This window comes from Scomber japonicus, chromosome 19 (genome assembly GCF_027409825.1).
Source record: "Scomber japonicus isolate fScoJap1 chromosome 19, fScoJap1.pri, whole genome shotgun sequence".
Taxonomy (NCBI): Eukaryota; Metazoa; Chordata; class Actinopteri; order Scombriformes; family Scombridae; genus Scomber; species Scomber japonicus.
The window spans coordinates 31,677,961-31,693,879 of NC_070596.1; the positions used below are offsets into that span (position 1 = coordinate 31,677,961).

At 38.8% G+C, this 15,919-nt stretch overlaps 1 protein-coding gene across 1 annotated transcript; it reads right to left on the minus strand.

Moving 5' to 3' along the window:
- Window positions 1-12,503: 12,503 nt before the first annotated feature.
- ppp1r3b (protein phosphatase 1, regulatory subunit 3B) lies at window positions 12,504-15,617 on the minus strand. The gene is made up of 2 exons (XM_053340669.1): window positions 15,422-15,617; window positions 12,504-14,043 (listed from the first exon to the last, which is right to left on the minus strand). Exons 1-2 carry the CDS (start codon window positions 15,442-15,444, stop codon window positions 13,182-13,184), a joined length of 885 nt encoding a protein of 294 aa, XP_053196644.1. The 5' UTR covers window positions 15,445-15,617; the 3' UTR covers window positions 12,504-13,181.
- Window positions 15,618-15,919: the final 302 nt, after the last annotated feature.

Consider the following 15,919-nt stretch of genomic DNA (forward strand, 5'->3'; position numbering starts at 1 on the left):
GTCCCGTCTGCCATCTCAGCAATCAGTAACCTCATATGGACCCAGCAGCCCTCAGTGTGATGTGTGTGTCGGTTGTTCAATGTCTGGTGGCATTTGTACAGTGTGTGTGTGTGTATATTGTTCATGTTTGGTGGTGTTTCTGACAGATTGTGAAAATGAATTTCCCCATAGGACAATAAAATCTATCTATCTATCTATCTATCTATCTATCTATCTATCTATCTATCTATCTATCTATCTATCTATCTATCTATCTATCTATCTATCTATCTATCTATCTATCTTTCTTTCTTCAGCTCCTCCAGTCCAAACATCCTGCCAAGCAAACCCATTTCAGACATTTTTTTCATCAATCATCAGCCAGAGCTCGTGACCACACCTGAGACCTGTAACGTAGCTCAAAAGGTAAAACCAGAGCTTTCAGTACAACACCCACACATTCTCATCCCTGATCGATTAAACTCTGATAGCAACAACCAAATCTTGAGGCCTTGTTCACTGTGTCAAACCTTCATCAACAGTCTGTAAAGTCTAGGATGTCAGTCACTAATACACTTTGCCAAATATGTTTTGGATGATTCCATCATTTCTATCTGTATTTATGGGTAATTTGAGATAAAACAAAGTGACACCCAGTAGACAGATAAATGTTTGTACTTTATATAATCTACTATGCTTATAGGACTAAAATCACCTCTGCCCTGTCTGTCATGTAACAGGCTTTATATTCACACCTTCTTTGAGATTATCTTTTCAACAAAATGTTAACAACACATATAAGTACAAAGTTGTCCCTCTTATTCTGATTTTTGAAATGATTGTATCATTTATGTAGGATGACCATTAGGAAAATAAGACCCAGACAAGACATTTAATGAAGACATTTTACAAAATATTAAAGCTTTGCTTTTAAAAAGCAAATGACATTGAATATTGACATACAGATTTTTTTCAGTTATTTTTATTTATTGAATTGAGAATGTAAAAGTGACCCTAAAGAGACTCTTAATGATTGGATTGACACTTCTTGTAGTTGTCTTTGGATTACAACATTTCTTCTCATTTTAACAGGTGTCTGCGGCACGATGGCTGAAGGCATGACAGCTGAAGGCACGATGGCTGAAGGCACGATGTTTGAAGGCACGGTGGCTGAAGGCACAATGTCTGAAGGCACTATGGCTAAAGGCACGATGTCTGAAGGCACAATGTCTGAATGCACGGTGGCTGAAGGCACGATGTCTGAAGGCACAATGTCTGAATGCACGGTGGCTGAAGGCACGATGGCTGAAGAGTTGGCAGATGACCTACAGAAATTAGCACTCCAGGAAGACTCCACAGGTGCGGATGGTAAGCTGCAAGACAGAAACATGAGACTGGGACATGATGTAATCACACAAATCTTCTGCCAAAGCAGTATATATGAAAACTGAGTTAAAGCTGAATTGTTTTATTTTAATTTTTTATGAGCCTCTTGTGCATCCACACAGTTTGGGTTGAGGGAAAACAGGCTGCTATTTGAATGTATATTGCTCCAAAGCCTTGCCACATCAGACTGTGATGCACTTGATATGGATGCTCTCAACTCTGCACCTGTTAAAGTTGCACTGTCTGTGGTTAACTATGATAATAATGCTAATGCTAATTTTGACTAGCACAAAACAGGCTCATAAGAAACTATACATGTTGAAAAACCTGCACAGTCAACTCTTAGGTCTTTCAGTACAACCAAACACTGAATAAGACCTTTTAGGCAACCAAAATGTTATAATTTTAATGAGCTGAAATAGTTACAGCCATTTCTAATCTCAGATTATGATACAGTACATACCAAAATCATATCCTGCTTTATCATCTATTTTACTCTAAATGCTGTATTTAAGAGGACTTGAAACTAGAGATGGAGACCATAAAGTCATTAGGAAATTGTTTACAGAGATAATAAATCAAGTATCATCATTTTCTCATTGACTTCCATACAATCAGATTTCCTTTTGAAGCACGTGGAGTCGCCCCCTGGTGGCCATTAGGATGTTGGATGCAGGTTTCAGGCAATTCCACGTAGCTACAATTTTTAGAGCTACTTGGAAAAATGTAGCTTATGTGCAGGGCCCAGGCCCTTTACCAAGGGAGGGCACAAGGTGGCCTATAATCTTTATATAATATGTTGGAATGATTTGCCAAAAAGATATATTTGTGAAAATGTTAAATCACATACACACTTATCTTTTATCCACCTAATTTTCCTTGACAGCTGGGCAGGGCCCAGTGACCTGCAAAGATGAAGACAATCAGGAAGTGGACTGGTGAGATGGCACTTTCTTTTTCATATTTTTTTCTGCAGCTGTCTCCCAAGCAACAAAGAGGTTTTGGTTAGGGTGTGTGTTATTAAGAAGAAAAAACGCACATCATTTTCAGCCAATGAGTGCAGTGTCTATTTAAAACACTACTCACATTTTCTTCAGTCATACTAGCAGCGTGGCTCTGAGGATGTCAGTGCCGGTCAGTTGCTCTGTCAGTCATCGGTCCGGCACTTTGTTCCATATAACAACAACTGAAGGATGGATAGTTATATAATTATATTCACATATTCATGTTCCTCTCAGGATAGACTTGAAATAATTAATTGATAATAATTTGATCCCCTTGAATTTTGACGTAGTGGCTTCCCCTGGTCAGGATTGTTATTTGTACTATACTTTGGTTTATGAACAATGAGTTAATAAGTATATAAAGTGCTCGTTATTTAATGTTGTGAACACATACTTGTCTGGCCATTAGCTGAGTGTGTATGCAAATTAATCTATAGGAGAAAAAATAAGGGGGGAGATCAGGAGATACTGCATGATAGCTTGTATTCAGTAAAAATGCAGTTAAAATAACAAACCCTGGTTCCAAAAATAATGTCAAGTGACAAGGGAAGAAATGTGATTATTGACCTGCTGCATACATTTGTGGGTTTATGATAACGAGGTCACTACAGTGCATATTAACATGCTGTACAGTTTTTACATCTCAGGTAATGTAATTGTTCAGAGTAACCTGGATTCTTACATTTATGTGTAAGTCATTAACATCTTTGTTTACTTCTGTGACTGCCACAGTTTACTCCTCAGAGTCTATATTATATTCTGATTTCTGTCTTCTCTGACTGTTTCATCAGGTTCATCTTATACAAGACTCCCAGAAGTCAGGAGAAACAGCTGACTGGTTTGGAGTATGTTTACATTCATCCAGACAAAAACAACCAGGTAACACATAAACGTAGCAAAAAGGCCATCAATGCTGCTGACGGCATCTTGGCAAACACCCTGCGGCCGCTCTTTACTAAACCTCTGGTGAGAACCATTTCCTTCTGTTTTATTTTATTCAAAAACATCCTGACATTAACAGATTGGCTAACAAAAGAATAAATACTCATAATAATGGTCTATAACCACAGCTGCTAGAAATGTATGATAATGACAGAATGTATGAAAGCCTCGCACTGGAAAGAATCTAATACATTTAAATTGAACAATGTTTAACTTCCATTTAAAATACTTTCATTTACAATCATCATCTCACTGAGTCTAAAAAGGTTTCCTCATGTTATCATGAATGCAGTGATGCAATGAGAGTAAAAACATCCTCACTGAATAATCACTGTCAGGAAATAAAGTGCACAAATATATGTTATGCAGTGTTTTACTTTAAAGTGGAGACAAGGTTCTGTAAATGTTTTAATCCAAACTAGTGGATTGACCAGCGGTGTCTGTCAACTGATTTGATTTGACCCACTGTAGTTAACAGATTAATTTAAATCTGATCAGTAGAAAGTCTGACTTTAACTCAAAGACAGCAAGTTGACCTTAATTTCTGCATTTTCTTTCAACTTTACATCATTACAGACATTTTGTTGTTGTTGTTGTTTGAACATGTGACCATCAACAGATCCAGAAAACTTTAAAACGTTGTTTCTTCTGTTTTTATTTATTTATAGCCACCAAACTTTGGATTCATCAGCTACAATGATGACGTTCCAGACGGTTACTCTGCTAAAGATGACCCAACGGACACATCTGGAGGTGCAGTTCCTTCTTCATTTGGTCACTGTAAAGGTAAACAGATACAGCATCTCTCTCACAGGGAACATGTCTTTCTCTTCTTCTTATTGGTCCACCTGGTCCAGGACCTTCTGTTTGGGTCAGTTGGGGTTCAGCTCTGTCAGACGAGCTGCTGACTGACTGTTCATGTTCACAGGAGTTGTGATGGTGGAGAAAGGCCAGAAAGGAGTCTGGCTCTTACACAGCACACGACAGTTCCCTTATAGCAGAGATCCAGATCATTTCTACCCTAAGAGTGGAATAAAAAATGCTCAGATATTCATCTGTGTAACATTCAACTACGACCAGTTCAAAGCAATCGGTAATCCATCTTCATATTTACTGTGTATTAGTCTCAGTGTTTGGATTGAATGATACTATAAATGTGTCTGTTCATATTTTCAGGTACACACCTGCAGAAGATCAGAGCTTTCCCATTTGATCATCATGTTCCATCAGACTTTCATAAAGAGCTTCAAGATGTCACAACCAAGAAAACTAAAGAACACGATACTAAAAAAAACCCAAAACTGAGCCCTCCTACGTTCCAACAGCTGACATCCAGCGGAGGGAAGAAGTTTCACAGCATCGCTAAACTAGTTTCAGATCAACCAGAAGGTGAGTTTCCTGCATGTTTCTGTTTAAACTCTTGGGATGGTTTTTATATCACTGCTGAAAACTGTATTGGTCCCTGAAGGCTCAACGTGAAGCAAACAGGAGAACATGCAGACATTTCATTTACACACAATCTGAACGCAAGTTGACATGAACTCAGAAGTTTTCTTTGATAGTTTTTGGTGAATCTGTTGATTAAATGGATAAATGGGGATGTAGCCCTATAAATAACATCCAGTCACTGAATCAGTTTAAACTCATATCATAAAAGCAGGTGGAAGCACAGCTACAGTTTCACAGTTCACATTATTTACCACATACCTGGAAAACAGAGATAAATAACCACACAAGTGATGCAGTCCTCAACCCGAGCTTTGAAGTGAGGAAAACATTGCGCGTGATCTCCCTGTCACTACCCGATGTGAGTCACACATGCGCAGTAAAGTCCGCCATCATCGGCCATCTTGGACAGCTACTTACAGCAACACCACTTGGACAAACTACTGTTATATGTTGGATAGATGTATTTCAAAGACGTTTCAGCAGTTGGATGCAAGTCTGCACAAAGTATAGAAACAATAGAAGTTCAACACAAGTTTGTACATCTGTATGTAACCGGGAAAGTATTAATACATGAGCCGTTGTTCACACATGCGCAGTGTTCATTAGTTTTTTTTAAATATAAACTTTATTGATATATCCTGATCTGGGTTAGCGGCTGATGTGACTGAGACTTTTTTCTTTTTACTTAGACTCTTTTTTTTAGAAGTAAATATTTATGAGTATTAATGTGAAAAACACACAGACACACAAACTTTCCTCGGGTCACGTGTGTAATGACCATAGACTGTATAAATGTAATGACTGACAGCTCTACACTCCCTCTGCTGGAGTCCTACAGTAACTACCTGTAACCCACTCTTGGGTGCCCTATACTCTAGATTCGGGAGGAGCTAAGTAGTAGAGCACAATCACCATAAACACATGAGGCATGAGTTTAGTTAACTGCAGCTTTAGTTTTCCTTCAGAATGCAGAACAACGCAATTTACACCAATATGAAAAATAACAAAATGGCCCTTAAACATAAAATAAATTGTCCTTATGTGTGACTTAATCACTCTTCAATTTCTGGTCAATGTCTGATGATCAAAGTCAAGGTTCGCTCAAAGTCAAGTTTAAGTCCAAATCAGACTGAAGCCTGATTTATCAAAGTCTGTTTAGTCAGAGAGCACTCCAAGTCTGCTGTGAGTTCGAGCTGTATCAGTCACGGTGACTGACACAATCCTACCACAAGTAGAAGGTAGATCCACTGTTTCAGTGGAATCCTAGATCTATCAACTGGTTGGCTCGCCATCTACTGGAACTGTTGGACGACTCCTCCATAGGATTTCTCACTCAACCCAAAAACCTGACCTGCATTTACAACACAGGTTTAGTTTATATTCTATTTATCTCATTCCTTAATGCAATGCAATCAGTTATATTTTCTCTTTAAAGTTGTACAACATTATACTAGATAATAACATCTAAATAACACTGAATGTATTTTCTCAACATTATGACATGTTATTTTCTAGCTCAACATCTCAATTCAATCTTAATGACATTAGAATTATTTTGTTCTAACAGAATAAAATCATTAACAAATTACAAATATTTTACATGAAAATGTGAATTAACCTTTCAGCTTAACCAGTGTTTAAATAATAATACAACACATTACACAGTAACATTTAACAACATTACCTTAAATGTGTATTTTCCCCTTATTTTCCTTTCTGTCTATCTCACCATGTAGGTAAAACAAGTTTTTAACAAAGTTCTTTATTCTAACATGAAATCAATTTTATAACATATTACCTTTTTAAATCAATATTACTGCTTGACAGTATTTTAGTACTTCTAGTAACATGAAAAGTAAAGAGGTTAGGCTCTCCACAGTAATATGAATTTCCAATTTTTCCTTTACAGTAAAATGACTACTTTTAACACATATCTTAGACAGTATGCATGAATTATGCATCTTCAACATTTTAATATTTATTAACCACAACAAACACATAGCCATTAGCCAAGCAGCACCGGGAAAGCTAGCTTACCGAGACTTGAAGAATGGAAACTCAATTGAAAAGAACGGCACTTCTCCCCGGTCGGCGGCTTCTGCAGTGGAACTGCTTCACTGTTTCTAACTTTTATGACTTAGTTTTCACTCTTTTTACACTCTGTTGTACAGGTCACAACACAGTAGTTTCTCTCAATATGTAGGAGCCAGATATGAGTTTGAGTATGGTGCTCCTCCCAAACAGCAGGGGGTGCATGGTTATACTGGCAGCACACTGATTTATTTTAAAGGGTCATGCCAATCACCACAGTTGTGCTGATGGCGAGGCAAAAAGTTTTTTGACTGCGTTCAGGTTGCAGCTATTTTCTGTTGTTTTGGTTTATTGTTTTATTTTTCTATTAAGAGCAAACAAACTATTATACTAAATTAAGCGTTGTGTTTAAACGACGAATAAATTATTTTATCAACAAGTTAAGTAGTCTGCGTATTGAGTGCACGTCGGAACATCCAACCATTATCAGCCAGTAGTGGCGTTTAGGACTAGTCACTACACAATATGTCTACTGCATCTCTCTCGTCTCTCTCGTCACAGCACCTCCCCTTTTCATACATACATACACTCACTCTCGGACCTTAGATGAGGCAGGTAAGGGGGGCCTGATAGAAAATTAGGAGATTTTACCTAAATTATCACAACTATAATGTTTAATTGCAGAAAATAAAATGTTAACTTAAAACTTAAATTAACAATTCAATTATTTATAATTGTTATTAGTTTCTAAAATAATTCCAGTGCTGCAGCTGATAAAACAATATTTAATAAACAAGATAAACTATAACCTTAGAGATGTAAAAACACTCTAAAGTTCATATTTCTCACGAATCGCGATTGAGTCGGGTGAATAATGTGTTTTTTCCAAGCGGAGTTGCCGTACATAACTGTCCAATATGGCAGACTCAACTGCGCATGTGTGACTCACATCGGGTAATGACAATCCCCCGTATGTGGGCGCAGACCAAAATAATCGATCCCCGATTCTGACAGGTGTAGACCTCCTTAGTGGAAGACAGAGGTTATTATAGCTTAGTTTTTAACTGTAACAAATAAAACAAACAATGAAATGAATAAGAGATAACATTAACATTTTAGCCCCTTCTTAGACATCTGATGAGTTTACAGTTTTAACTCATATCTATAGTGACTTTATGGTGTTTTTAATCATATCCATTTTTAAAAATGAATTGTTTATTTTATGAGCTTTTTAACTTCAACAGGATTTTAACTTATTGCAGATTAATATAGTACCTTTACTATTACACTGATGCTACATGTAAGTGGTGCACTGCCAAAATGTTCTGGGTGAAACTTTAGAAAGATTGTTCCACACATCATGATTATTAGACTGTTTGGACAGTAACTGAACTGAGCATCCTGTACCCAGTGGTTCAGTACGAATAACGTCTCACCACGGATGTGAACAGTCTGAGTAACGTGTCTCCTGATGTTGTTGCAGTTGGAGATCTTTACGTCAGCATTTCAAACAAAGTCGACAGTGATGTGAATGTCCAGACCTGGGGAGGCCAGCAGGGGCGTGATGGTTCCTACCACACTACACGTGGGAAAGAAGTGAAAAACATCAAATCTGTAAGACTTCCTCATGGATTCGGAATTTGGGAAGCTAATGTTGATCATTCACAGTGGTGTGTAGCTGTGGATACACCCTGGACCTGTATTGCTGATGTAAACAGATCAAAGTCACAGTATGGGAGGCTGGGGGGGGCACTGTGTGTTTATGATGAAGACATAAGAAACATATTCAGGAGCTTTGTAGAGAAGATGGAGGAGTGAAAAGCTCCAGATACTGATGTCATGAACGACTCAAACACTGATGAATAAGTAAATGAACCATAGTTGACAGTGACAGTAGACTTCTCTTTTCATTCATCTGTAAACTTGATCAGATTAGATGTCTTAACTTCTTAACTCCTCCTATTGATCAAGTTCAATGTGATTTTAAATGTTGCTTTACAGTGGCAGAGCTACACAGAGGTCTGCTAACCTCACTTCTTTATAACTCCACACTTCAACATGTTTTACTTTATAAATGTGTCATCTTCAGCTCAGTGACATCATCACTTCCCTCTTTATACTATACTATAGTTTGTACACAAAACAGCTGGAAACACGCTGCAAGTCACTTTAAACACTTTGAGTTGTGTTTGAGATGAATGAAATCTATTTTACAGGATAATGAACGCTGTAGAAACTCTGATGCTGCAGATCATCTGATTCATAAAAACTCAGCTTCAGACTTCTGGAACGTTTCATAAATGTCTTCAAACTTCAGCTGACTGAGTGCAACATGGCAAACACACAATATACATAAATATGTTGATCCACATCAGTCAAAGCAGCGCCACAATCTGTCTCACAGTAACAGCAGCTGTTGCTTTTCTTCTTATCAATACTCTGTTTTTACATCACTTCCTGTCATAGTTGAGCCTCTTTTCTGCTCTCAGCTTCAGTCATCAGATCAAAACACAGCATCAGTGTGTTCAGCTGCACTTCAGTAACCAAGAAACAAGAAGCACACAGCTGCTTTCAGTAGTTGGAGTAGGGGATTATAGAAACCTGATGGACATTTCTCTGCCATGTTCACACTATCTAATTGTTTCTACTTCTTACTTTTATTTTGACTTTAAGTTTTGATGCATATCTTTTGATTATATTTTGATGGAGTTTAAATATCACTGAGCAATAGTTTAGTTTTATATGTAATATTTTTAACATGTATTCAAACTGTATTTTTGATATATTTCAGATTTTTGTTTTAATTTACACACAACTGCACAACGCAGGCAAGTGCTGAACTGAGTTTTTCCATGCTTACATTACATTTATAACTGACTTCAAATACTGTATTAACAGTTTTTGGCATTTCTCTTGTTTTTATAATTGTATTATTTTTACTTAATTTTATTCTTCTTAGTCTTTTTTATCTTTTTTAATTCATATATATTACTGTTGTGTGTTAGAAGAGCAGCAAAGTAAGAATTTCATGACAAAAAACTTCTTGAATCTCATGTTAATCATATTATATCTGTATAATCACTGTGGAATGATGCTAAATGCTAATTGATGAGGACTTGGGTTGATTGGAGGTGTGGGAACACCCAAAGGGAGGATTATATGGTTTAGTATTTGCTTCTGTCTGATCAGATTTTCTTCACGTGTATTTGAATCATACAGCTTGTAATGATGAGTTTAATATTTCAGGTGACACAGGCCATGTGGGAACACTTGTATTCATTCATGTAGTTTATTTTCTAAGCAGTGATATTTGAGTGGTTGCAGTATATTGTGTTATTCTACATGAAATCATGTTTCTCTGAATGATGAATAAAGTGTGAGCTTGATGAAATCAGTTTGCTCAGAGTGTCTTCACTGGATCATCAGCTGCTTTCTGAGTCTGTTGAAGCTTCTGCTGAACTTTGTTCATTAAATGTCTGTTTGACTTTATTCTGAGCAGCAAGTCTGACAGAGACTCAAAGAAAACACAGCTCACAGCATCATAACGAACATATCCTGAAGAATATTACATCCACTCTGGATAATGATGTTTTCTGTAGTGACCACTAGATGGAGCCACAGCTGATGTGGACTGAAGGAAACCTGAGCACACTGAGGCTGAACCCGCATACTGCTCTAACTCTGTAAATAAACCACTTTATCCACATTTCTAACCTTTTTAGGAAGAAAGTAAATTAGCTCTTTAGATCCACAATGTGATGCTAACTTGTCCAAATAACACTTGTTTAAAGTTTTGTTCCTGAGAATTTGGAGCCGCTCAAGTTAGCCGTAGCGAGTAACGCACTTCCGGTCATTTTAACAAAATAAAACACCCGTTGCCTTTTATTATTAAGAAAACCATAACGATGGAATTGGTGCTTTTATTTTGAAAATAGAAAGCGAACATACCCTCGCTGTAGCTAACTTGAAACCACCCAGGTGATGATCTGTGACGTTTGTATTTTGGGTTTTTTTCAGAAGCTGCGTTGCATCTTGGGTAATTTGAGTGTGAGTAGTCAGCTCTTGAAACACCATTAATAACATATTTTAATCTAATTAAGTCTACACTCACCTTTAGTTTCCTTCCTCACACAAATCTACAAACTGTCCTCGAAGCTGTTTGTGTCTCATGTTAAAGTTCAGGATTCATTTCATTTGATGCAAAAAGCAACATTTGGTATTTTATGCATTTTACATTTCTCCTAGATATTTGGGATTAGTAGGATCTGATGAGTACCCAAACTAAGCATCATCCTCATAATGGGTTTATTTTATTGTATAACACAATTAAATCAACAGTGTATAAAACTATTTATTTTCTTACATTTACACCAAGGACAGTTAAAAGTCCTCGAGTACTTCCTGATTAGCAGTGTCGTGGTTTGTTATATCAGAATATCAAACTGTAAAAGTTATTAAGCAAAAATAAACAAGTTGCAACCTTAAACTTTGATAAGGTTTTACACCTGGTCCACTTTATCTGGGGATCAGAGAGTAGCAGATGTCATCCTGTTTCTACACTGATTTTATACTGTAATGTGCTTTTTCTGCCACTAGGTGTCACTAAAAGGTAAGTATGAATGAGGACAACAGGTCAAAGTTAAATAAAATGAATTATAAGATCCAGCAAAACCAAAATGTAATGTAACGGTCACAGGACTGGAACAGAGAGAAAATGCTCCAGTATAAATATTCTGGCTGCACAATAATCTTAATTATCAGCATCACATTAACCCTCCTGTTGTCCTCAAATCAAGGATGGAAGGGAGGAAAAGGAAGGAAAGGAAGGAGGGAGGGAGGACAGGAGGAAGAAGGAAGGAAAGGAAGGAGTGAGGGAGGGAGGAAGGAAGGGAAGGACGGTAGGAGGAAGGAAAGGAGGGAGGGAGGAAGGAAGGAAAGAAGGGAGGGAGGACATAGGATAGAAGGAAGGAAGAAAGGGAGGAAGGAAGGAGGAAAGGAAAGAAGGGAGGAAGGAAAGGAAGGAGGGACTGTTCAGCTTTAAGGTTTATAACTAACGATCCCTACAGTACCCACCACTGTACTCTGTTTTTATTCATATATAAAGCTTTACTAGTTACTAACACCCAATATTTCATCTCTTTTAATGCTGAACTCACATGATAATAGTACTAATCTGCAACAGGCCTTAAAATGATGTTCTTTACCACTACAGCTGTTAAAGGCCTGATCTCATACCTTCACTTATCTGCTTACTTGTTTTTATTAGTTTAAACTTTCTTTTATTTTACCTAATAGTTTTGTGTTGTTTCTTGATACCATTGTAAATGAAGATGTAATGGTCTTTGGAGGTAAAATAAAGGTTATTAATAATAAAGTGTGTCTGCAGGAGGTGAACTGTGGAGACCTGCGTCCTCCTGAGACGAGCAGAGACTCTGTCCTCTACCTGCTGCTCAGGACTGGAAACATTCAACACTTTAATATCACACAACATGAACTTTAAAATATATGACTTTATTGAGCATTAGTTTTCACTGATATTCAACTTCACAATAATCTCATGAGAGCAGAAACTTCAACATGACAGAAAAAGACATTTCAACAAAGGAAATCAATTTTAATTTTTAAATGACAAAAACCCCCCGAGGTGATTAAATGTAGTTTGGTGTCGGCTTGTTCGACTGAGCGACTTTTTAAAAATTCCTTACTGTGGTCGACACGGACGGAAAACACTGAGCGACTGAACTTGTGTGTTTTACATTCTGGTGAAAGACAAACGAGATAAAAACCTATTAAACCATTAGCAGCATGTCAGGATGAGGCTGTGTGCCGTCCATCAGTCAGAGGGGGAGATTACCAACAGTTTGAAATGTGACTGATTGTTTTAGTAATATTTATGCAGAAATGATCCAGTTCAAGCTTCTCCGATGTGAAGACTTGCTGCTTTTCTCAGTTTGATTCTTTTAGACTCAAACAAGAACAAACAAGACGCTTGAAGACGTCACCTCTGACTCTGATGGACATTTGTAGATATTTCAGATATTTTCTTACTGTTAAAGGTAAAACACCAACATGCACACAGAGTAATTTCTGCAGTTATAAAAACAGAAATCATGATCACTCTGTTTGTGTTGCTTCATGATCTGCAGACTGAGCTGATCAAAAGGGGGACAGCTCTGAACCTGAGGAGGGTTTGGGGGATAACATGAAACCAACAGACAGTGCTGAAGGAGGCTGTAACACTGCAAAGACTAAAAGCATTCTGTAACGTAAAAGTAATCCAGCTGTATGATTCACTGATGTCATATTCTGCTTTAAGACCAGCAGCTGTGTAACATGATGCAGACCAACATGACAGAAGTCCTGCTGTTGAACATGAACCCGTTCAGGTGTTCAGTAGTACGGGCCGATGTTCTCGTAGCCGGCGTAGCTCGGCCAGTCGGGGAGAATCCCGTGAGAGCAGGTGGGGCCTGCGTATCGGTCAAAATGAATCCCGAAGTCTCTGTGGAGGCTGGAGGCAGTCTCATCTGGCCTCCTCATGGAGGACCAGAGGATCCGGTAGTTGCGTCCCTGGTTGCTGTCCCAGTACTCGCAGCCGTCCACGTTGTAGCAGACGGCGAACTCGATGGTCTCGTGCGGCCGCAGCTCGTCCGGCAGACTGACACGGAAGGAGAAAGTGTCGCTGTACGAGCTGGGATACGAGTCCCTCATGTACTCACAGGCTACGTCTCTGTGGCTCTTCCAGGAGTCAAAGGTCACTCGCAGCTTCACCGACTTCTCAAAGGACAGATTCTTAACTTTAACGGTTCCCGCTAATGACTTCTTCTTCAGCACGCAGTGCTCCAGGCTCACGAAGTTCCTCTCCACACTCTGACGGAACTGCAGGTAGTCTGAGGACGGCTGACTGAAGTCCAGCACCAGTCTGTCCTCCTCAGCCGTCACGGACAGCGCTGAGCTCAGCATCTCCTGGATGTTCAGAGGAATATCGATGGGATCGTTGAACTGGGAGAAGATCTTCACTCTGGTTAGAGACAGACCTCTGTGATCCGCAAACGTCACCGTCTTCTTGGTTTTTCTGTGGTGTTTTGTGGAGGAGCCGTCGGCCTCGGCTCGGATCGGCTCCACACAGTGAGAGCGCTGAAAGCTCAGAGGAGGATCGCAGGTTTCAGGAGTCATGTAGACAAACTCCTCTTTGGACAGATACAGAGGTAACGCCATGTCGATGGGCATGATGGCAGGAAGCACGCTGAGCACACTGAAAGAGAGACGGAGAAGAATTATGATTCACATCTCAAACTATGGAACATACAGACGATGATCTCTGGTTCAGGGAAGAAATCAAACACATGGAGGAAAACATATGACACATCTTCCTCCATCTGTTGTTGATGCAGAAGTCTTTAGTCTGCTCCACTGTGACAAAATGCTGACGTATTATTTCAGGTTTACTATAACAGCACTGAAGTTGGCTTCTGTTTCAAACAATAAGGTTAAAGTCAAGAGAAACTTAAAAAGGACTCATTCTTCACCCTAACCCTCCAGCTCTATATTAATATTCTGAGTCTCTACTGGAATATCTTTATTTATCTTCTACTGGTCCTTTATGCAGCCGCTCAGTTCAGCCTCTGACTGAACAGTTTTAGATCCCGTCTCTTTCACCCCTGTTGGGTAGATTTGGTTAAAAAGACGCAAACAAAGCAACACAGAACATAAAATAAGAACATCAGACCAGCATGTTTAACTGTGAGTCTTTAAACATTTAAGTTATGACTGGAAATGATAACAGGAATAAATAAGTTTGATGATTTTGAATTCAGATCGACTGCCAGTTGAAGTGACTGTTGTATCAAGGTTAGGGTTACTATCTAACCCAAGGTATCTTTATTAATACCTGAAGGTAGATTTGGTTGCAGTTTCAGGAGAGAGTATCTCAACATTCAAACGGGTCCTTCATACAAACTTCAGTGACAGCAGACAGTTTAAAACACCACGAAAACAGACATGGGCAGGAGCTCGCAAGGCTGAACAGGATTTGAAAAGTAAAACAAGATAAAAAAGACCATTAAAAGGATCACTAAAATGCCAAAACCTGTTAAGAGCATGATGATTCAAAGGACATGATGATAATTTTTAAAATCTATCTAAATCTAACTATTATCACTCTATTATTATTATAATTATATTTTATACATCTATTTCTTTACACTTTCATATCTTTTATTCCTTGGTTGTATTGAATTGTTTTAGTTTACATTTGTTGTGAAATGTACTAACCTGGATAAAAAGCTGCTGTCCACATAAAGTTTGATTGATTTATAAAACAAGTGACGTCACCTGCTTTTGTTTCATAAACTAAATAAAAAGCTTAACAAAGAGTTGCAGGTTCCCCTTTAAAAAAAAACGACCTCCCAATGTGAAGCCAACTTCAGCGCTGACCTGAACACGCCTCCCGCTGCGGGTTTTGCAGACTTCATCCAGGATCCTTCACTACTGAAATATCCCGAAAAACTACAAGAGGCACGTGTTTAGTGTCAGTTTGCGTCTTTCACCTTTATGACGTCACGTTAATGTAAGTACTCAGATTAAAAAGCAGAGAGACAGACAGCTAACTGAGGTTCATCAGACAGAGTTACCTGCAGCTGCTCTTGTGAACCATTGGTCGGGTTGTCTTCAGGTGTGTCCTGCTGGTTACCTGGAGACCATCCTCAGACTTCAACAGCACGCGCCACTTCGCTCATACCTTCAAAATAAAATAAATTTAAAAAACGTCTCCGGACACCTGCAGATGCCGCGCTGCTGGAGGTGGGCTCTGTGGTGGAGGTGGAGGTGAGCTCTGTGGTGGAGGTGAGATGAGCTCTGTGGTGGAGGTGGTGTAAATGGTGTAGATGAGCTCTCTCTCTCTCTTCCTCCTGTTGCACATTTTTTTCTCGTGGTTTCAAAACCCACGCGGGATTCACGTGAACACCGACCGGTAGCCAATCAGCGGCCACTCTGACAGAGTGATCGACGTGCTGTCAGACGCGGGAACGTCACCTGTCCGCGAGGAGGAGGCTGAGTGTATGGAGGGTCACTGGTGTCCAAACTTAGACACAAACTTTTTAACAATGAGTAAAAATGTTTGACTAAATTTT